The sequence below is a fragment of the Urocampus carinirostris genome, chromosome 3 (genome assembly GCF_059441175.1).
Source record: "Urocampus carinirostris isolate Australia breed hairy pipefish chromosome 3, RoL_Ucar_1.0, whole genome shotgun sequence".
Taxonomy (NCBI): Eukaryota; Metazoa; Chordata; class Actinopteri; order Syngnathiformes; family Syngnathidae; genus Urocampus; species Urocampus carinirostris.
Window position 1 is genome coordinate 34,960,628 of NC_142351.1, and position 22,980 is coordinate 34,983,607.

Here is a 22,980-nt window from a genome sequence, read left to right on the forward strand (position 1 = left end):
TATGCATTGCTAAAAATACAAATGATCATGTTATTAATATGCTGTTACTATGTTATTACCAAGTTACTTGTAGGGTCAAGTACATTCGGTCAACCACTAAAAATATTTTTTTTTACTAGAAAATCACAACGCACTATTTTAATGAGCTACTTTCAAAATAGGTCCGCGGGCACCCCAGCTGTCCTTAGAGGGCACCCTGGTGCGCACGGGCACCAGATTCAAGACCCTTGTATTAAACACATGATGCTTATTAGTGGTCTAATTCTCTTAGTCGTTCAGATACTTTACCTTTTCTCATAAGGGTTTGCATGAGGGGGTTGAAATCTTTGAAAATGCTGTAATTGTAATGTTATTTTTTTAAGGATTGAAAAGAAGAGTTTTTGGCGAAGTGCTTGAAAATGTTGCCTTGTTTCTCAACAAGTCTGCTCAAAAATGGCACCAAAAATGCTCTCTGTTGGAGTGGCTTTGCCATTACATTTCTTTTCCAGTGGTAAATTGTAACCGGAAGGATTTCCTGCACCTGAAAATGTAAGGTACATATTACTTTAATTTTTACCCAACACCTATATTGGGAGAGATTTTTCTCAAAAACAAATATATTCTAGTTCTAAAAATCGTATGTCTTGATAAAAGCTCACGCAATATTAAAAAATATATATGTAAATCACAGATATATTTGTGGCTGTGCAAAATAGATGATTCACCCTGGAATTTTTCATTTGAATTTTATTGGAGAAATTGGCTTTGAAAGTCTTTAAAAAAGTGCTTGAATTTGGCCATGACAGAGGTATACGAACGTTGTTTCTTACACCTCTTCATTTCTTTTCAATCTTTACTGTTCTTTACTTTTCAATGGTACTGCATGAGATTCCGGAATCCTGTACAATTCAATTAGAAGTCTCATGATTGTATTTTCAATGGATCATATATAACTATTCATGAGCATAACCAATCTCATTTTTTCTTGTGCTAGACGCAGTATGAAGCGTAAAGCCGCTTTCACCTGTCCATTCAATGGAAGCTGTACCATCACCAAAGATAACCGACGTCACTGCCAGGCCTGTCGTCTCAAGCGCTGCATTGACATTGGCATGATGAAAGAGTGTAAGCACAACTCTTTTTTGAAGTTGAATGGAATTTGGAATTTTTCTCAATTTTTTTCTTTTACTAAATTTCGCCATTTATTTTTACTCATTTCTTACATTTGTACGCTAACCTTGATTTATGTATGCAAGAGTTGGGGGGCATTACGATGATGCGGTATTCCAGTGTGTTAAAAAACATGTAGTTGTGTTTCAAATAACTCATTTAGGGCGATTCCGTATAAATACGTTTATGGAAGCATTGTTCCTGAGTGACAAAACTATTCTTAATGCCTTGACTCAGCCATTCAGTGAGTATCAAGACTCTAAGAATAGTTTCAGTATGATGGCCTCTAGATGGCGGGAGTGGCTTTGATCAAATTTTTGTCAACACACTTTGTGCCTTGTTTTGCTTCCTATATCTACTGTATCCCACCATATGGCATTGTGTTGACAGCCGCGTACACCTAGTTTGATGGGAAAAACGAAGATATAAGTACAGTTTAATGCTTCATAGGTTCATCTATTATAAAAAATATGACAAAGTCCCTTCGTCATCATTGAGGCAGAGAGGGAGGACGTTTCATGCACCTCTGTGATCGCCATGAAGACCCGATTCATGTGATACATTCACTGGGAACCTCAGTGGCTGAAAAGTCCATCAAAACGGTATAAATTGGCTTCCCATTTGAGAGAAACGTTTGGCACTGAATGAGTTAATATATTTCTAATTTAAGTCTTTAGAGAAATAGACTAGGTATAAGTAGGTCTCGCAAACTCTCATTAAAGGATCACTAAATGTAAGAGGATGTGGAAGTAAAGCTACTGTTTTTTTGTGTATGCGTTTGTCTTGCTGTCGGTCACCCCTCTCGAGGGATATGACCAGGGTAGATAGATAAATAGTCAGCTCTTTAATTACTTTTGTTGGTACACACCCAGAATCTGAGTGAGGGTGGCAGTTGTCACTGGCATCTGGTTATTGTAATCATGGGTGAAACTTAGAATTTGAATACGCCTGATCCCCAATGTGTGCGTGTACTTTGGCTGTTGTGGAACAGGGAGGAATCTTGTTGCACACACCTTTTTGCATATCTTGAGAATACATTTTTTATCCTCTTAAAACTGCACCAACTCAAGTAAACCTCGTAGCGGGCATCTGTAGGTTTGCATAGTTTTTAGTTTTGCCTTCAAATCCTCAATTAGATTCAGGGCTACACCTATATTTGTCCCTTGTATAGAATAGTTGACTGTTTTTGTTTTAAGCCCGTCTGCTGTCAATTGAAGATTTTGTGCTTATTGTCCTGTTTGAAGGTATAACTGTGTAAAACTATTTTCTGAAGGTACTCCCTGTATTTGGCACCATACATTTTCACATTAGTCCATCAGTTCTGCCCATGATGAAGAAAAGCTAACTCAGAACTTGATGCTGCCATCACATGAATGTGGCCCCTGTTGCTTCCAGATAACTTTTTTACCTTCTTAGTGTGTCGTGTTGGTTTTCACTGAAACATAGATTTCCTCTTCAATTTGTTCCCTTGTCCTTATTGGTTCCTTTTAAATAACTACAGTGCATTTGACAATTCCCAGATATTTCAATAATCATACTGATAAAGATATGGTTTAAGCGCTGTTTCTGATTTATTTGGTAAAGTACTTTAGTGGAATATTGACAAGAATTACCCTACGATGTAGATGCTGGTCGTGCAATCACTCACTGTTTTTTCTCACCATTTATTTCCCCTAATTTTACATTTGTTTTACATTTATTTCTGTCCTCAAGTGCCTCCCTCATTCCCTAAAACTATCTATTGAGGAATTACCATATTAACACATCCAGTTAATTGCTTTACTAGCTGTAAATGTCTCTTCTGCCAAGTGCTTTGGCCTGCTCAAGTTGTTGTTTGGGTTTTTGTATGGCAGTGCCTTAACAACGCAGTTGGGTCTCAGTCTTGGCTACAGAACAACTGGCATAAAGACTGTTTCTTAAATAGCCAAACACTGACCAAGCTGTGCCTATTCACCAGTGCCACAAGGAGTGGGTTTTAGTGTGTGCTGCTGGTATTGGACTGCATGGGTGAATTTAGACAGACAGTCAAAGCCTAACTAATGAGGACAGGTTCAAAGAGGTGAAAAGCAAATACGATCGGCAGCCAGATTCTTTCAGAAGCCATTTAAAGGCTGTTTAGCCAAACTGTTGGTGTTCTCGTTTGTGACTTGGACATCATGTAGTTATGTAATGCTGCTTGTGTGGATTTGGAGTCAGAAGTGCAATCATTCAAAAGCCACTTAAAAAAGTTTTTTTACAGCCTTTTGTAAAAAAGGCCAAAATTTTGTAAAACAGGTTGTTTGGATCCCTTAACTACTTGGGTCCTAGGGGCACCATTTCCCGTGGTGTGTCTTGGGCAAGTACAGCCTGGTGGTGCCCACCCCTCTCAAGGCCAACATATGTTTCCACCCAGTCTCAAACCGGGGACCTTTTGCGTATCAGGCAGATGTGCTAACCACAGCACTACTAGCAAGATAATTGCCACACAAACCAACCGTATTTCTCCCGTTCATTTTTGGGGTAAAAAGGGGTACTCTGAACTTACCCTGACAATTTGAAGGGAAGCCGTCAGAATTGATCTCACAAAATCAGATTACAATTTAGAACAAAATATTTTTCAATGCTAATATTAATCATACCACTGTCAAATTTGGACTTGAGGGCTTATCTGATTATAAGCCGCACCCAGTACAGGAAAAACACTTTTTACACACATAAGCCGCATGTGCCCACATTGAAACATGAGATATTTACAAAGAAAGATGGTACACGGAAAGAGTTTTAATAATATACGGTATCCCAACCGTGTAATGTTCTTATAGGTGGGCTGCCGGACTTTCAATAAACAAATATGTCTCTATGATGTCACAAGACACTGAAATATGTCATGCTACATATCATTGAAAAGCCTAAACTCTTGGGATTTAAGATATGATGACCAGTGTTCTCGTTTGCCCGTGTCCCTGCGTCCTAGACTCATCATTTTTGTTGGGCATGCATTGGGTCAAATCAACGTGCGTCCCCAGGATGCATCGTTTTTGACACCAAATTGTCATTATTACCCGATTACTTTTTTTTTTTCAACAAAGATTCACCGCACTCCAAACTTTTCGTCAGGCAGATCCGCCATCCGCCGTTGTTGTTTTGGTCTCGCGCCGATCTCGGCAAACGAGATCTCGTTGCTTCGAGATGACGTCATTGTTGTGGCGGTTGTCGAGTGATAGAGAAGTATGCCTCCGAAAAAACAGTTGGTATTAGATAGATAGATAGATAGATACTTTATTCATCCCCTAAGGGAAATTCACATTTCCAGCAGCATCCCTGAGCTGAGAAACAGTACAATAATAGAGCCAAAAGAATACAATATACAAATACCCAGTGTGACGTGCAAATGCCCACTGTAGCGTGTTATATAGAGTAACTAAATAGTGCTACACAGAATACATATTGCAGTAAGATTCGGTAATATCCAATGTAGGTGGTGTGGTTTAATGTGGGCCTTTACTCTGCCGGGTGGAGTTAAAGAGCCTCATGGCATGAGGAAGAAAAGATCTCTTCAGTCTGTCCGTAGTACAAGACAGTGACAGCAGTCTGTCGCTGAAACTGCTCTTCTGTCTGGAGATAATGCTGTGTAGTGGATGCGATGGATTGTCCATGATTGACCTCAGCTTTTTCAGTGCTCGTCTCTCAGCTACTGTTGTTAGGCTGTCCAGCTCTTTGCCCACAACAGAGCTCGCTTTCCTAGCCAGTTTATTGAGACGAGAGGCATCCTTCTTCTTGACGCTGCCTCCCCAACACGCTGCCGCATAGAAGAGGGCGCTTGCCACTACTGTCTCATAGAATATTTTCAGGAGCTTTTTGCAGATGTTGAAGGAGGCCAGCCTTCTGAGGAAGTAAAGTCGGCTTTGCCCTTTCCTACATAGAGCTTCTGTGTTGGCAGTCCAGTCCAGTTTGTTGTCCAGCTGCACACCCAGGTATTTGTAGGTCTGGACAAATTCTACACATTCTCCCTTGATGGTTACAGGAACCGGGTGAGTTCTGGTTCTCCTGAAGTCCACCACCATCTCTCTGGTCTTGGGGTGTTTAGGTGCAGGTGGTTTGCGTCGCTCCATCGGACAAGGTCCTGACAAGGTATTAGGTGCAAATCAACAAAAAATTGGTAAATTCTTCAGTGTCGGTAATAAGTCGAAACATAACACAGAAAGTGGTAACAACGGCAATTATTCCAGCACGAAAAAACAGCGGAGAAATTCTTCAGAAGACCGCGAAGGCAAGGAAAACACGTGTTTCGAAGCGAACGATTCGACAAAAGAAAATAAACAAAAGAATACTAGCAAGAAAAGTACTTTTCTGCCAAAATGGACTAAATTATACTCCTGGTTACGCTATGAGGAGGATGATAATGGATTGGACTTTGAGAAGGCATTACAACTATACGGGACAGCAAACCACAAAGCATGAACCGAAGAATTTGAAGTGATAACTGCTTTTGTATTACCAATTAACTGTGATGATTAAAACTGCATGAATGTATAAAGATTTCAGCAATATTATTTTGTATAGTGTACAATATTGTGAACTGAAAAATCTGAAGTGATTACTGCTTTGTATTACCAATTAACTGTGATGATTAAAACTGAATGAAAATATAGATTAATATAATTATTTCAGCAATAATATTTTGTATAATGTACAATATTGTTGTGAACTGAAACATCTTGAAGTGATAACTGATTTGTATTACCAATAAACTGTGATGATTAAAACTGAATGAATATATAGATTTATATTATATATTTGTCGCCGATTTAAAATTTCAACCACGATAACACTAAATTTTGGGGACCCATAGGTCTCTGTTGGGACCCATAGATTTTTGAGCATGCGAGTCCCTGGGACCCATCACTTTTCAGAGGTAAATGAACACTGGATGAACATTACAAAATACACTATTCAGAGAAGTCAAGATACCCAAAAACTATAAAGCAGAGGTAACTCACCAATATGTCCCTTGGCTGTATTCAAAATCATTGAATGTCCGCGACATGTCTTTGTTACATCAAGGACGATCCATTGAATCAAACCGTGTAAAATATTTACCCCAAAACATATGATGATGCTGACAGTTAAAAATGAATCCGTCCTAAATATTTCTGCTTCGTTGGAAGTTACTTTTTTTCATTTTGCCTCATTTTTTTGTTTACAAATAAACAGACTCGTAAAATTATTCCTAATATGGTATTTAGTCCGCCCCTTTCAATTGTCACATTTCCATGTTAAGGGTCTGTTAATGTTAGTTTAATCAATGCACAAAGTGCTAAATTACATTAAACTTGTGTCTTCCTCAAAACATATATTCCATATGTAACTCTTAGCTTTACTCCTCTAGAAAAATGCATAAATTGGCAGCATCGTTGCATAAGCCGCAGGCTTGGAAGCATGGGAAAAAAGTCTCAGCTTATAGTCCGAATTTTACAGTAATAAAACACGAGCAGAGTGAAAGATTTAAAAAATACTACAATAAAAACACAGACAGTTAGGTTATCCTATATGTGTTTAAGTTGTGCCCTTAGGGCTCTGTTCCTTCTTTTTGGCAGTAGTCGTCTGTCTGGCATTTATGCAGTCTGTCGACTCAGTTGAGCGCTTCATGGATAATCCGGTCACTGTGGCAGAAAGTCAAAAGGATAATATGGACAGAAGTAGAGGTCAGTGTGTTATTCCCTGAAGTGGACGCGTTAAAAACTTTTCATATACGAGCCATATACACAAAAATGGAGGGAAAAGATTATATATTTTTTAACGAGGCTATTTTTTTAGTTTCTTTGCAAACACAAACCTAAATCTTTTTTTGAGAAGCTAGTTCAGAATTGCTACAAAACTATAGATATGACAAAAGTATAAAATGATCAAAAAGGCACTTTCTAATTTGTGAGTACTAAATTGGATATGTATTGGAAACTTAAATAATCTATAAAATATCTAACTGCTACTGTGTATTGTAGTCTTTTTGTCATTAAGTATATTTTCCTTTGTCTTGAGGTTGCAAAATGTAATTGCATCCGTTCCAAATGGGGCATCATGTTGTTTTTTCTTTTAGTGTGTAACAGACGACAATACATAATGAGAAATATTTGGGTCTGAAGGACACTACACTTTATTATTCGACGGTGGAAATACTGATTCATTCATTACACACCCATTGATATATGTAATATAATAAACCATGTTTATTCAAATAAATGACAATAAAACAACACTTCAATGTGGAAAAAAATATATTCCCATAGATATTTGGTTGATTGGAAAAAGGAGAAGGAAACCCACATCATGAAATCTTGTTCCAACAATTCTCCTCAGCCTGAAATCCACCAAATGTCAAGATTCTGTTTTACACACGGTACCATTTTTGGAGGGAGGTAGGATGGCAACTGATAATTTTACTGTAAAAAGTCACTCCACACTCCCGGTATCAAAAAAGTGGAAATGTTTGTTTGTATGGCTTTAGTTCCCAAGCTGCAACAAAGTTCATCCCTTCTCTTGGTTTTTGGGGGGAGGCAATCCGTTCTTCATTTTTCAAGACTACCGTAAATTCCGGACTATAAGCCGCTACTTTTTTCCCAAATGTTCAGCCCTGCGGCTTATTCAGTGAAGCGGCCAATTTATGTAATTTTTCTAGCGGCCACCAACGGCACTCGAGTACAAAAGGTAAGATTTAGACCGGTGGAATTGAGCGCCGAGGTAGACTGCATCTGCATCCTTTTAGTTTACGTTCGAATTGTCCGTATGACAAAGGTTCGTTCCGATTATGAGGCAAACGCCGTCGATGGCGACAGTTATAAGGAGAAAGCTGAAGACGGTTTAACGTGAATTTCGCAATTGCGGTACGGCTTTTTTTTAACAGCTGCGCTTTATGTGTTGCGAGCGTGTTAGGAGTAGCGTGATGGTACCTTTCACAGGCACGGTTTGAGATGTAAGTTATATTATTATTATTAAAGCTTTGAAAACTCTCTCGGTGTACCGTCTTTCTTTGTAAAAATGTGTAACCATGTATAATATGTATTTGCAACTGTATATTTTTGTAATGCAGTTATTTTAGAGACTTATTGTGATATGTTTTCTACAAGCGAATCAAAAAGAAGGGAGCAAACGCGGGCTGACAGGAAGTTGGGTAAAGCTGAGTTAAATCTCTTTGTTGTTGCAGCGGACAATAGTGGATATATATTTTTCCCACCCTTAACTTTGGAAATATACATTTTTTTCATTGGATAACTTTCAACGGGACCTGGACTTTAAAGGTTTACATTATATTCTAAGTACCGATATCATTTTCCGTTTATGTTGCCGATTGTGGTGGATGGATTGCTTACCATATCTGCAGTTACAATCGCGGCACCAAGTCAGGTTTGGGTTAAACTTGTGACTGTGTTAAATGTTTAAATGTTGGCGCATGCGGCTTATATACAGGTGCGGCTTGTGTAAGGACAAAACTGATTATGTCCGCAAAATGTGGTGCGTGCGGCTAATAATCAGGTGCGCTCTATAGTCCGTATTTTACGGTACCTAGGAAGCAGTATTTTCTTCGGCTGTCGCTGATAGAGACTCGGAAAGTCAGATTCTGAAAAGCTTTTCTGAGAGTTGCTGGCTTGACCCAGCATCCTGTGGCACTTGATGTTACGGACGTGTGCATTTTCGCTTTCCTCACAGCGGGTTGACTGCAGGTGCGTAATTTAGCTGAATCCGGCATTACTTGGCCAGGTGAAAAACCATTAAACACTTGGTACTTTGTTCTGGATTCACGGATTTCTGAGTTTGGGCAAGGTCTGTCTTCAGCAATTGTTCCTGGAAGAAGTAGCCAAACCAAGCTTATTTTAATCTGACTCTTGAAATGTGACCCTATCAGGGGTGAGGACGATGTTGTAACTCGGTGCACTTTCTCCAAGAATGTCCCTCCGACTCTGGACTTATTCTTACTGTAGCACAAGCCCATTACGTTTTTATTACTCCAAATAACATATACAGTGGAACCTCGGTTCTCGACCATAATCCGTTCCATTTCTTTGTACGAAAACCGATTTGTACGATCACCGAAGTCCTTTTTTCACATTAAAAGTAATATAAAATTGTTTTAATCCGTTCCAACACCCTAAATGTTTACCACGAAAGTAAACATGAAGCTAACCCAGGCTAATCGTACGTTCGCGTTAGCGTAATCTTCTGTACGATAGATTACGCTAACATGAACGAGTAAAAATAAAAAAATCAGGTCGTTTACACGTCATTTAGCACCCGGGTCTCCACAACAAGTGGTGAGCAGTTAAAGGATAAAGAAAATAACTATGAGTAGGATTTCTTACCTTGGCGGTTGTCTGCAGAAGCCATGCTGTATTCCTGAAAGAAGGGAAACTCGCACACCTTCTTCATATTTTGCTATTATTTCTTTCTTAAATGCAATATTTGTAGGCACTACTCCTTTTTTTCACCTGTAGCAACTTTGCTGCTTGCACCAACCTTCTTCCGAGGCATGATTAGGAGTTAAAACACTCCCTTCACCGGTTTTGAAAAACGAAAGCAGAGAAGGAGTGTGCGTTGCCGTGACAACAGTTCTTCTCGAGGGGTGGGGGCAATCTACACTCGTACGCCGCTCAGCATCGCCCCTAGCGTACCGGCGTTCGAACTCCGATGTTTTGAATGAAAAGCGAAGCAAGAATTTCTCAATTTTTGGTCGAGAACCGATTTGTTCGAACTGAGAGGCGTTCGAAAACCGAGGTTCCACTGTAGTTGTTTTACACACAGGAGGCATTATGTAATCAGAAATCATACGGATGCTGGTAGAAAATCATGGTACACTAATAGATATCAAACTTTTAATTACATCAAAACATTTTGGTGATTTGAAACTTTATTCCATATATTTGAATGGCGAAATCCCGTGGTTTTAATTAAATTAATCATTGTCATTATTTTGTCTGTGTGTGTTTTGTGTTTATCTTGGAGCCCTGTCATCAGGGGCTGTTGTTACTTCAAGAGTCTAGCAGTTTAAAGTCCTGTTTAAAAAAAGGAGGGGGGGTTGATGTGGGAAGGCAGCAGGATTTGATGAGGCGTCTTGCCAGGCAATGGAGTCTCTCTCACTCTACAAGTAATATTGAATTACTTGTTCATTCACAGTAGTTTCTACAAACATTTGTGGTGCCTTCAGTACCCGTTTCAAGTGACAGAATTCAAGAGAACACCTGCATTCTGACACAGTGCATGCCTGTCCAACACTGACGCGTCCACTTTGCTTGGAATTGCTATATCTTGATACAAACATCACGTTAAGACTTGAAACCATGCAATGTTTATGTGCACATTGTTAATTTGGCTTTGTACATGTTTGAGTTAGTTGAAACTGTTTGCCAAAGTATTTTTTTTTTTATCCGTCATCAGGATAGTAAAATATTGGACATTTTAAGTAAGTTTCCATTATTCTTTTAGACTGACCATTCATTTAGTGAAGCACCAAGAAAATAATGACGAAAAAGGTACAATTTTCTTTTATTTTAAAATTGATCGTGCAAGTGGTTACAAACTAGGACATGTGTGATATAATCTGAATAAATTAAGTAGCCATGTTACAGGAAAAAAAAAAGTTTTTTTTTGCTCTTGAGATTACAAAAAAATTGATCATGTATCGTCAAATGATGACTAGCTTTGTGCAGTGCTTAATTCTTTTCTGTCACGCCTGTCCTCAGAAGAAAAAATCCTCTCGCAGCCCCCAGGAAGTCAGTCTCAACATCCCGGTTTATTATTTTTTCATCGGGTCACTTAAGGGTCTACTCCACCTCATATTTAAACGTCATACTGAAAGCTTACATTATGTGCTGTATGGACGCCATGGAGCTTTAATGTAAACTAAACACTGCCAAAGAGAGCCCCACTGCTCCCTAGTGTAGTGGAGGTGTTATTGATTCTTTAGAAGGTTTAAAAAAAAAGTTTCCCCATTAATTACACAAAAAAGCTCCCCGGAGTGAAACGCGCCTGCACACACCTTTACGGATCCTCATGTCTCCCAGGGGCGCCCGTCCCACTATTTGAGATCTACTTTCAGAAAAAGTAGAAAAATAACAAGGACAAAGAGTTCTTTTGCTATTGTTTTCCCCTGTCCTTTTTGGGGCTAGAGTTGAAATTGTTTGGTGCACATATTCTTAAAATGAGAGCTATTGAGCAAGTGCAGCAATGTGTTTTGTCTAACATTGTTTTTATGAAAACTGGTCAGAGGCTTTCTCTTTTTGATTGTGCCCAATTTTACAATGTATTTTTATGTCAGGTCAGTGTAGACTTTGCAATTAGCAAGTTAGATCGTAATGATATTCATAACGAACTTGTTTCCCAGCCAAGGTTCAATCTGGGGCTGCAACAACTAATCGATGACATCGGTTAAAATCGATGATTTAGAGCGTTGGCAAAAAATGTGTTGAATTAATTGTGTCGCGTGATTTATGCGTCACTTGGCACTTGGAATGGTGACGTCACACTCAACGCGAGTCGTAAAGCATAAAAGCTAGGTGGAGTGCCAACTAAGGCGCTATTTTCAAAGGATACGCTCAATTCAACTCATAAAACATGACAGACACGGAGAAAACAGTTTGAGCGAAGTCTGCAAAATAGTGGGAGCATTTCAAAACTACAAAACAAACAAGTGCGGCACTTGCAAGCTTTGCAAAAGTGATATGGCACGGTAGCACCATGATGGTGAGGCAGCAATCAAAACCAAAACATGGAGTCACCAACAAGAATGAAAGGATCGCAGTAGAAGGAAGGATTAGTCACTACATTATTTATTTTCATTCGTTTGTTACATGTCCACTCCTAAAAACAAGTAACATTCGTCTCTGGTAGCTTGCTGATGTTAGCCTTTACATTTTAGCTGATTAATGACTGTCCATGTGTGTGAGATACATTTGATTTCAGTTGAATAATCTTATGCAGTGTTTAATTGTGCTTTGTTAAAAACACACAACGGTGGTAAGATTAAGCATCAAGGTGTAATTTTCTGGCAAAGTCCAAGTGATCAGGTGAAGAAACGTAACGTTAGTCTCTGGTCGTTTGATGTGCTTGCGTTTGCTTTAGTGACGGCGTGTGTGTGTGAGCGAGATACTCTATAATTCAGTTCAATGAAAGAATAAAGTTTATTTGGACACAGCACAAATAAACTGTAGCCTCTCAACCAATAAATAACAAAAGGTAACAACAAATTATTTGCACCAAACACACAAATAGATTTCAGCTGAACATTACAATATTACCGAACATGTGCCCAAAGGGTGTTGATTTGAGCAGTATTTGTGTTTTATAAAAAAAAAAAAAAAGAAGTCAACTTTCAACAATGGTGTGAATACGTTTAAGATTAAGCATAGAGTTTTACTTTTCTGGAAAAGCTTGGGTGATTATTGTGTCCTTGTAAATTGTGTCATCAGTAATGCTCATACTATACGTTCTTATCTCAAAAGAAAACGGCAAACAATGACAAGCTTCTTGATGATAAAGAGAGATCATGCACGCCACAGCAAGCAGCTGTCATCACTGAGAACATCTTCAACATGATCCTCATTGACATGCTCACATTTTTGCATTGCAATACAAAGTTCTCAAAGAAGGAAGAGTGAGTGAGTGAGTTAGTGAGCAAAGGTGATAGTGGTTACTTTTTGCTTGTTAATGTTGAAAATCATGTTACTGGGTTTTCTCTAATGCATTTATTTCTTGTTCCAAAAGCTTGTGTCCCTTTAAACAACAATAATACCCATTTTGGCGCATTTTAAAATACTATCTTACACATTTGCAGGTGTATACCATTGATTTGTATGCATTTTTTGTTATTTGACAAACACTTGGAATGGTGATGTTGATACGTATCACTGGGTTTTCAGATTTGCAATGATTTCTTGTTGTCTCATGTCCCTCAAAAAACAAAGATGCCTTTTTTTGCACTTTATTAAAAGGAGGATATATTTGCAGGTGTATAACATTCATTTTTATGTATTTTGTCTGTTATTTGACAGTTTTTTATTGTTATTGAACAATATTCTGTTTTGTGCACTATTTTCTTATTTGTCCACAAAATTTCAATATCGGATAAAAGAGGAAATTAGTCATGTGTTATTTTTTTTTTTATCAGATTCACCGATAAATAATCGTCAGAGTATGATAAGTACACTAATCGTTAGTTGCAGCCCTAGTTCAATCCCCTCCCTCTAATTACAGAAAACAGTCAATGACTTTATCTTCAGACTTAATCATCAACCTTCCTCAAAAGTACGGTTTCTGGTACACCATCCGTAAACAGAAACATAACCAAAACCCACTCCCAATTCGTTTGGAACTGCGATCTCTTGATCCCAAGACGAGCGCTCTACCTTCTGAGCCACTGCCGCCCCATGTAAAACATGGGATGTTCTGATAGTGGTCTGTGCAGCCCATTGAAAGTATTTTCTGATTAAGGACTTTACAAATAATTGCGGCTCGACTTCCTTCTTTCTACTTCTTCTACCTGGAGTTGTCGTTTACCGCTTCAGATAATTGTTCTTTTCTTGCAGTCATACTCACTGATGAAGAGGTCCAGAGAAAAAAGGATATGATCTTGAAACGAAAGGAGGAGGAGGCGGCCAAGGAAGCTTCGAGGCCTCGACTCAACAAAGAGCAGACGCAGATCATCTCCTCTTTGGTCGAGGCACACCACAAGACTTACGATGCCTCCTATTCCGACTTCTCCCGTTTTAGGGTAAGCTCGTCGCTACATAACTGTTGCTCTTTGACTTGTTCATGAGCTCGTAAAATTCCCAGCGAAATGTGTGTGTTACCTCAAATGAATTTGAGATGTCAAATTGAAAAATGAAACCATTACATTATTGGTAGATACTTTCTTAACTAGCCAGTTTGCTAAATTGCAAATGAGGTCAAAGAATGTTGTGGCCAGTGGAGAGCGAGCCTTCAAGGTGAGCGTGAGTCATCTTCACAAAGTGAATACAAAAGCTTATGCACAGCCCTGTACAACCCAAGGTTACATTAGCCTAACATTTTCAAAAAATATCTTTCAGTGACATTCACTGGTGCCGTTGCCAAGACTCCTAATGGAAATGGTTGCTATTTTGTTCTTTTGCAATGAACAGAATTACTCTCCTTTTTGCAATATGGGGATGCGTAAATAGTGATTATGAGTAGCCATAAATGTATGTCCACTGAAGGCTTACTTTAAAAGTGCTAATGGCATGGTTAACAAAACATCTTTTGTTGAGAAAGTTTTTACTACACATATTGAAAGGCGTGCTTGTGTGTTTGCGTGCGTAGCCTCCAGTCCGTGAAGGTCCAGTAACACGCAGTGCCAGCAGAGCAGCCTCTCTTCACTCCCTGTCTGATGCTTCGTCTGACTCCTTCAATCACTCGCCTGGTAAGACCTTCGTTTAACGTCAATGGTGTACGGATCACATTCAAACTGCCCGACCGTAAAATATTCACGATTGTATTGATTGGATTGTATAATTTTAACATGAAAATTTGTATGATAACACACAATCAAATGCAGATACTTAACTGTCCTTACTAGCTGCATGGTGTAGCATTAGCATCTTGATGGCATTAGGCAAAACGCACTGTGGTTCAATTGGCACATTTCATATTTTGTTAAGGTTCGTGTCCATTACCTCTAGATTTGTGTTAAAGGCAAAAAGTTAACTAGGAACAGAAACACAGAAAAATAAGTAATCAAGTGTAATGGAAACTTTATCCTCCTTCAATCACTCGCCTGGTTAGACCTTCCTTTGAAGTCAACACTGTACTGATCAGACGCATACCCACCACCATGAAATATTTCTCATTGTATAGAGTTTTGTATTTTCAATGTGATAATTTGTATATTAGCACCACAAATAGTAAAGTTTCCCTTAACCTCTAGGGCTGTAGGGGCACCATTCCCTGTCGTGTGTCTTGGGCATGTACAGCCTAGTGGTGCCTATTTTTTTAGCAGGTTTAGAAGCCTGTCCTTAATAATTGAATACATGATGTGGAATTTTCATTTTTATGGCATTGGGCGAACCCTGCTGTGGTTCATTCTGGCTCATTTTATATTTTGTTATGGTTCATATCCATTACTTTTAGATTTGTGCCAAAAATGAGAAACTAAATAGGACCTAAAACAATCAAAATGTGTGTGAAATAAAAACAGGAGTAAGAGACATATTTGTTTTTTAAGTCAATACATGTTTAAAACTGGCAAAAAACAGTTTATTCACTTTAAAAAAAAATTTTTTAAAGAAAAAGGCATTTTGCAAGTTAGCTTATAATAGAAACACAGCAACTTAGAAAAAAAATCATTAAAAAAGTGTAATAAAAACTTTTCTTCTGTGCGTGTCAAATATCATGACACTTAAATTTAGTTGAGCCCTTTCTAGAATATTGATACAATATATTATTAGGGGCCAGCACATCGGCGCAGTGGTTAGCGTGTGCGCGGCACAGTTCTGAGGTCATGAGATCAAACCTCCTGTGTGGAGTTTGCATGTTCTCCCCGTGCTTGAGTGGGTTTACTCCAGTTTCCTCCTACATTCCAAAAACGTGCGTTTCAGGTTAATTGGCCCGTCCAAATTGTCCCTAGGTGTCAATGAGCGAGCGAGTTGTCTGTTCCTGTGTGCCCTGCGACTGGCTGGCAACCAGTTCAGGGTGTCCCCTGCCCACTGCCCGAAGACAGCTGAGATGGGCTCCAGTGCCCTCGCGACTCTACTGAAGATAAGCGGTGCAGATGGATGGATATATTATCAGGAATGCACAAAATTATGAACATTATACATGGAACATCGGGTATTGGCTCAGAAGAAAAAAATGTCACCTGATAATTGGTACTTGGAGCTTTGGTATAATATTCAATGAACTGGCACTGCTTGTTAGAATTAATTCAAGCACTAATGATCCAATTTAGTTTCGTCTCCTCTCCATCCCCCCAAATATGCACGAGATATTGGAAAGCTGGCCCATTACCAATCATGCTGCTGTTGAGAAGGGCTTAGTATGTATGGGCTTCATAATTTTAGTGAGTATAGTATAATTATTTCGTCACTCATGCGTTTATGCTCGAACGCCCTCTGATTAGGATTTATAGCTCCGGGTGAAGTCCGCAAAATAGTGTCCAATTCGTGTCAAAACCTGTTGTTTTTTACTCCTCAATCTCTGTACATGTGCCCTAAAAGTGTAGTGTACTTGTCCTTCAGTGTGTCATTACTGCAATAAATCTGTAATTAAGTATCGATTGACTGATTACCAAGCCAAGTTCTAGTCTCTCCTACACTGCTTTTTGGAGACAGTTATACCAGAGACAGTTATATATATATATATATATATATATAAATATATATATATATACAAATACAGAAAAAAATGTCAATTTGAGAAGAATAATCATTAGTTATCCGGTTAGAACTTTTATTTCTGTCCTGTCTGTTGTCACATTTTAGCTATTTTCACCATAGAGACCACCCCATTCAGGCTCTGATTTAGCTTCAAGCAGCTTCTTTTAATTTCCCCCTTTCTCTGCCTGGCCTCTCAATCTTCTCTCATCTGGAGCAGAGTCGCTGGACACCAAGATGAACTTCAGCAACCTGCTTATGATGTACCAGGATGGCGCAAGTAGTCCAGACTCGAGCGAAGAGGACACCAAGCTCTCTATGCTGCCCCATCTGGCAGACCTGGTCTCCTACAGCATCCAGAAGGTCATTGGGTTTGCCAAGATGATCCCGGGTTTCAGGTACATGTTATGTAACCGGAATTCTTTTCCTGCGCTCCATGTTTGCCGTTCTAACATTTAAAAGAATGCTAAATAAATAGGGTCCACTATGGAGGGGCTCTCTTTTGGGACCATAAACCATGCCTTGTTGGAAATTACATCATTTTCCTCAAGTGCATGCGGGTTATGAAGGCCAGCATACTTATTCATTGGTTACGTATTAGGAGCGGGCCTGATATTGCTGCCTAATGAATCTGACTGAGCTTGAAAGACTCGTACGCTGTGCAGTTAATGAACAGAATGACCCACTGTGAGCGCTCCGATGATGTAGGGTGCATATGGAATGAAGTCATCCTCTTGAGTCAACTTCATCCTTCCATTTCTTCCTGCTGCAGCCTTCGTTGCAGCACATCAGCACGATAGTATTAGAACTTTTAGCTTCTTTGCCAGCCAATATTTTAAACAATGCATTTAGCATATACAGTATGTATAACACAAATGCGTGGACAATAACTTTTGGTGTGCCCCTGTGTAAGTAAAGTTGTGTTTTTAACGTTGTGAAATACAAATCATGCACAACATCCATCTGTTTGCCTTTTTCTGGGGTTGGCCATTTTCCTCGGCTTTGGATGACAGCTCCAAAACTAGGCAATTAAAGCCAACAGCGTAAAATTGCTTTAAAAAGACCGCACACTAAAGTAAATAAATTCTATCTATCTACCTTGGTCATATCCCTCAAGAGGGGTGACTGGCAGCAAGACAAACACATACAATAACAAAGAAAATAAAAGTGAAACAAAAATAGCAAAAAACACACACAAACATTTTTGGACATGGCCAACCCAATTCCCCAAACACCCAAACAAGTTAGGCACCTAAGTTGGTCATGCTTTTGTCCCTCCGGATGAAATGGGACACCAGAAAGTGGCCATATCACTCGGGTCAGGGTGACACAACACTCTTTTGTTCAACAGCAGGGCCCGACAGCTTTCACTGGTTTACCCCTGCCGCATCATACGGGTGCAAAGCCCATCCTTAAGAACAACACCTCTCCACTTCTTCGTATCATCAACAAGAGCTCTAGCTTCCATTTTATTTAGACCTCTTTCCTGCAGTAGACTCATAACACCATCCATCCACGTCAATCGCGGCCTTACTCTTGGTCTCCTTCCATTGACTTCTGATCCGTAGATCCTCTTCAACATTTGCTCCTCATCCATCCTCTCCATGTGTCCAAACCAACCGAGTACTCTCTTATCAACACGCTTGCTCAGTTCCACGACTACTCCATTTCTGTCTCTCACAATTTCATTTCTCAATCGTTCCAATCTTGCCACTCCTAACATACTCCTCAAACACTTCATCTCAAAAACATTCAATTTCCTTCTCAAATCTGCGTTCAGGCTCCAAGTCTCTACACCATACAATACAGTCGTCACAATCAGACTCTCATACAGTCCCCTCTTCACATCCATACTCATACTCTTGTTGCTCATCACTCTCCTCAGAGCACCCAAAACCTCGCTTCCTTGATTCACTCTGTGCAATACCTCGCACTCCATTCCACCGACTGCAGCCACATCACAACCCAAGTACCTAAGCTTCTTCCAGCACCTGTCCATGCAGCCTTATTTTTACGCCATGCCCACTCCATCACATGATCACTTCACCTTACTCTTCCCAAATCTCGCACATAACTTACGCCCATCACGTTCTCTTCCAAACTCCGTTACCAACTTTCTCAATGTTTCCTCAGAATCAGCCACAAGCGCTGTGTCATCTGCAAACAACAACTGACTTACCTGCCACACTGTTCCACTGTTGTCCATCATCTCTACACCTCTGCCAAATACTCTTGCATTCACCTCTCTCACCACACCATCCATGTACACATTAAACAGCCATGGTGACATCACACACCCGTCTCACACTAGTCAACACAGGGAACCACTCACTTGTCTCACTCCCTACATGTCAAGATGGCGGCAGCGTTGTGCAGACGCTGCAGCTCGGGCTCCAGTTCGTCTTTTGCTTTTCAGTGTCCCCTGATCCCTCATATTTTCCCTTCGACTCCCTTCGCATTTACAATAATATCCACTACATCCCGAGGGATATACAGAGACCACCGGATCTCCCTAGAAGATTTGCCCGCCTGCCGACAACGACGGAACAAAGGCTTAGCTAAGAAGGCGACCACACAGACCAGCGCTCCCAAGCATGTTCAACCAACGCCAGATCCATCGTCCACAATGAGTGAATTTGAGCTGCAGATCGCCACCAACAACGTCCGGAATTGGAGGATCTTTTTTGTCATCACGGAGTCTTGGCTTTCCCGACGCCGCATTACATCACCGGCTCGAACGAGACGAAGACTCCGGTAAAAACAGGGGTTGGAGACTACGCGCTACAATAATAGCCAAACCATTGACACACACTGCTCACTCGATATGGAGTTTCTAGCAGTATCGTGCAGACCCTTCTATGTACCGGGAGAGTTTACTGTGGTCTTTGTGTTTGCTGTTTACTTTTCACCGCTAACCGTTTCACCGGATGCTAAAGTTAGCATAGCGCTAAATCTCCTGCCCGCTGCTATCAATAAACAGCAGCTTGCACACCCCAACGGAGCTTTATCGTCGACGGCGACTTTAACCGTGCATGTTTATGGACTGTACTACCAAATCTATTCAATTGTGGACTGAGCAATTCGGAAAAACACTGGACTATGTGTAATGCAAGATCAAACATTCGGTTGTATCCGGCAACTCTGTTTGTTTTTCTTCACTTTATATCTTTCATACGCATCGCCACTCTTACCTTGAAGCCACTCCTCAAAGGCACGTCTCTTTTCTGTCACAGCCTCTGATACGTTATCATTCCACCATTCACTTCCTTTCCTAATACCTCGATCAACTTTTCTCATTCCACACACTTCTTTTGCACTCCTCAACACTGCCACTTTAAACCACTTCCATTCAATTTCCACACTCTCCATTTCTCTTCTACTAATCCGCTCATACTCTTCCCTTATCCTCTCTTTGAACTCTTTCCTTTTCTGCCTTATTCAACTCTGACATTTTATCCTCTTCCCTCACACTCTTCTTATAACTATCCCTCCACGCTCCATCTATTCTCTCATCAGACATACCACTCATTTCACCTTTGTAAACATGCACATCCAACAACTTACTTAACATCCCTTTCCTAACCACTACGTTATCCATCAGTGCTCTGTCCAGCATCTTGCCACTATCCACTCTGACAAAGGTATACTTATTCACGCCCCTCTTTTTAAACAATGTATTTCCAATCACCAACTCATTTTCCACACATAACTCAAGCAATTTCCCCCAACTCTCATTTCTTCCTGGTACTCCATATCTACCAATCTTATTTTCAACCATTTCATCACCCACTCTAGCATTAAGGTCACCGAGTATAACCACTTTCCACCCTTCTTTCGCACTTGCCACACATTCGGACAAGTCCTTCCAGAACTCCTCTCTCCTCAGTGCTTCTTTCTGAACCAGGTCCATATGCACTTATAAACATCCATACTTCTACACCCCACTTCAACATCACCCACATCAATCTGGAAGATATCTCTTTCCACTCCACCAGTTTTTCATTTGCTTTCTCACTCTCAATCAAGCACAGCCACTACTTCTCTAGCATGTCCACCCGTAACTCCAGACCGTCTACCATGCATACCTCCAAGCTGTAAGTCACCCTTTCCTTTCATCTTTGTTTCACTCAAGGCTAACACATCAACCTTCCTTTTAGTCATCATCCTTCCGATCTCCTCTTTCTTCCACTCAGTCGCTTTACTTCCACATCCTCTCACATTTAGGGACCCTATAACGAGGGTTTGCGAGGCCTTTCGGTCTCCCGGCCCCCTTCTTTGCTTTGCTGTCTCTTAGAAAGTAGAGATAGAGAGGAGAGGATCCCCAGTCCCCTAGCTCCCCCCACTTTAGTCGTCCTTTACGACGCGCAGCGGACCACGGTGGGAGAATTCTCTTACTTCTCACGAGGAGAGGGCCCCTCACCACAGGGAAAAATATATAAATAAATAAATAAATAAAAGAAACTGTATAAACAAACCTGTGGAAGCAGTGAACTTTTCAAATTTATTGGTTTATCCAACCTTGAGAGCTCGCAAACAAACACTTAGCAAAGACACTCTATTTCCAATTTGTCACCAGGCTTTAAACCACTCCAAAATCTTATTTTCTGGGTACTGTCCATGTTTTATCAACTGTTTGCATTTTTGTCCTTTGGTGCAATTTCCAGTGATGTATAATTTCATGATGATTCCACATTTTCATCTACACCCAACATTCTCGCTGCTTGATTCTTCAGCGAAATCGATGACGTTTCGCTTAAAGTTAGCTGTATGGGACATAAGTTTTCCTTTTTCTCAAGGCATGGTGTATTACAAACATAATTTTATCAAGATCCTACCTCTACACACTACCAAATATGTGCATATAATCTGAACCCCTGATTTTAGTATGGTATTCTATAGTTCTAAATTAGGCTCAAATGCTAGTACATACACTAAGTAAGGACCATCACGGCCCACCCCCTTATCTGGGTATGATCATATGAAAATCGTTCATCTGTGGCTGTTTCAAAGGTGAGTGCAGTCAAAAACATTTTGATTCAAGTGGATTGTTCTGCGCATATAACTCATGTCAAACATGAAGTATAATTTTAAGTATACTCTTGTGGGTGTAGATTATTATGAATATAATATAAAGTAGCTGCAATCTAAAATAGATATTGGTGTAATATTAGCTCAAATATGAAAGATTTTTTGGTCAAATTTAATCTACAAAATAAGCAAGCAATGCTCTTATAAGCAGTCCATTCCAGTTTCCGCTGCTGCTATCCTATCTAGCAGCATGATTATGGTTTGTGAACGACATGATCAAAACAGCTGTGCTTCCGAAAAAAAAGCATTTTTTGCATTTTCCCTAAAAGCCATGGAAAATTACATAAATTAAAAGAACCAGGAGGACAAATAAGGTTGATAATGTTAACCTGAATCAACTCGAGAGTAAAATGCCAGCTACTGTATATTATGCTTAACCCTGTCAGACTCCGATGATTTTTTAACCACTAAAATGGAGTTCTAGTAGGCCTTCAGAGATAAAAAATGACATGTTTGAGGTAACAAAATATATTTTTCTTAGACTTTTATTGGAACATTGTAATATTACAAGACTGGGTCAATGGTGTAAAAGAATTTCCTGTCGGGTTTTTCCTTTTTTTTCCCCCACTTTTGGTTACAAACATGCTAGACATAATTTATAGAGCCAATACATCTTCCGTGCACTGCCATCTTTTGCTCAAACTGGAATACAGTCCTATACAGACACTGCCATACTTACGAACGGTTCCGGACGATCATTCTTAAGTTAAATTAGTTCATAAGTTGCTTCAGTGCTATATTTTGTATGGATTGTATGTTTAAGGTTTATATAAGTATGTTTACGGCTTGTATAAGTAACCTGTATTGTTTTGTACTAAACTGATATGCTCTAAAAAATAAATCAAGTTAAGTTAAAGTTACTTTTGGAAGATGAGCTTCAAGAGTTAGGCGACTCCCTCCGTGGTAAAAAAAGTGTCCGGAAAAATTGATCCAATAATTTTCTCAACCACATCAAGCTTTCTTATTCCACTTTCATCTCAAAAGAAACGTCTCGCCTCTGCTTTACACTTTACACCAACCGTATTGAATGGATGCACAAGATATTAAAAAATAAAAATGCCAAAGTTCTTAGCGCGCTGTTACATATACAGAATAGGATGTTTACACACAAATTAGAAAGAGGGAGCGGATTTCTTCTTCGGGTGGATGCTGGGGGACCTCTCACAGCGCCACGCACCGATAGTGGCGAAAAGAAGCACTACAGTACTGTCCTGTACTCTGAATAAGGGTCACACAATCCAAAATCTAACTCACAGGAAGGTCCAGATATTTTTCGACATCCGGAAAAAAAATGTTCGTATCTACCGTTTTTCGTAAGTTGAATGGTCGTAAGTGGGGAAGCGTCTGTATTCATCATCAAAACCCATTGCATGACTGGTTGCATGATACACTA

General features: G+C 39.8%; 1 protein-coding gene across 1 annotated transcript in view; it reads left to right on the forward strand.

Annotated features, from left to right (window-relative positions):
• LOC148369549 (vitamin D3 receptor A) overlaps positions 1 to 22,980 on the forward strand; it is a 66,447-nt gene that overhangs the window by 35,713 nt on the left and 7,754 nt on the right. The window contains exons 4-7 of the mRNA XM_088331609.1: positions 974 to 1,104; positions 13,701 to 13,885; positions 14,452 to 14,551; positions 16,720 to 16,897. Coding sequence (XP_088187735.1) covers positions 974 to 1,104; positions 13,701 to 13,885; positions 14,452 to 14,551; positions 16,720 to 16,897 — 594 coding nt within the window. The remainder of the gene's footprint in view (positions 1 to 973; positions 1,105 to 13,700; positions 13,886 to 14,451; positions 14,552 to 16,719; positions 16,898 to 22,980) is intronic.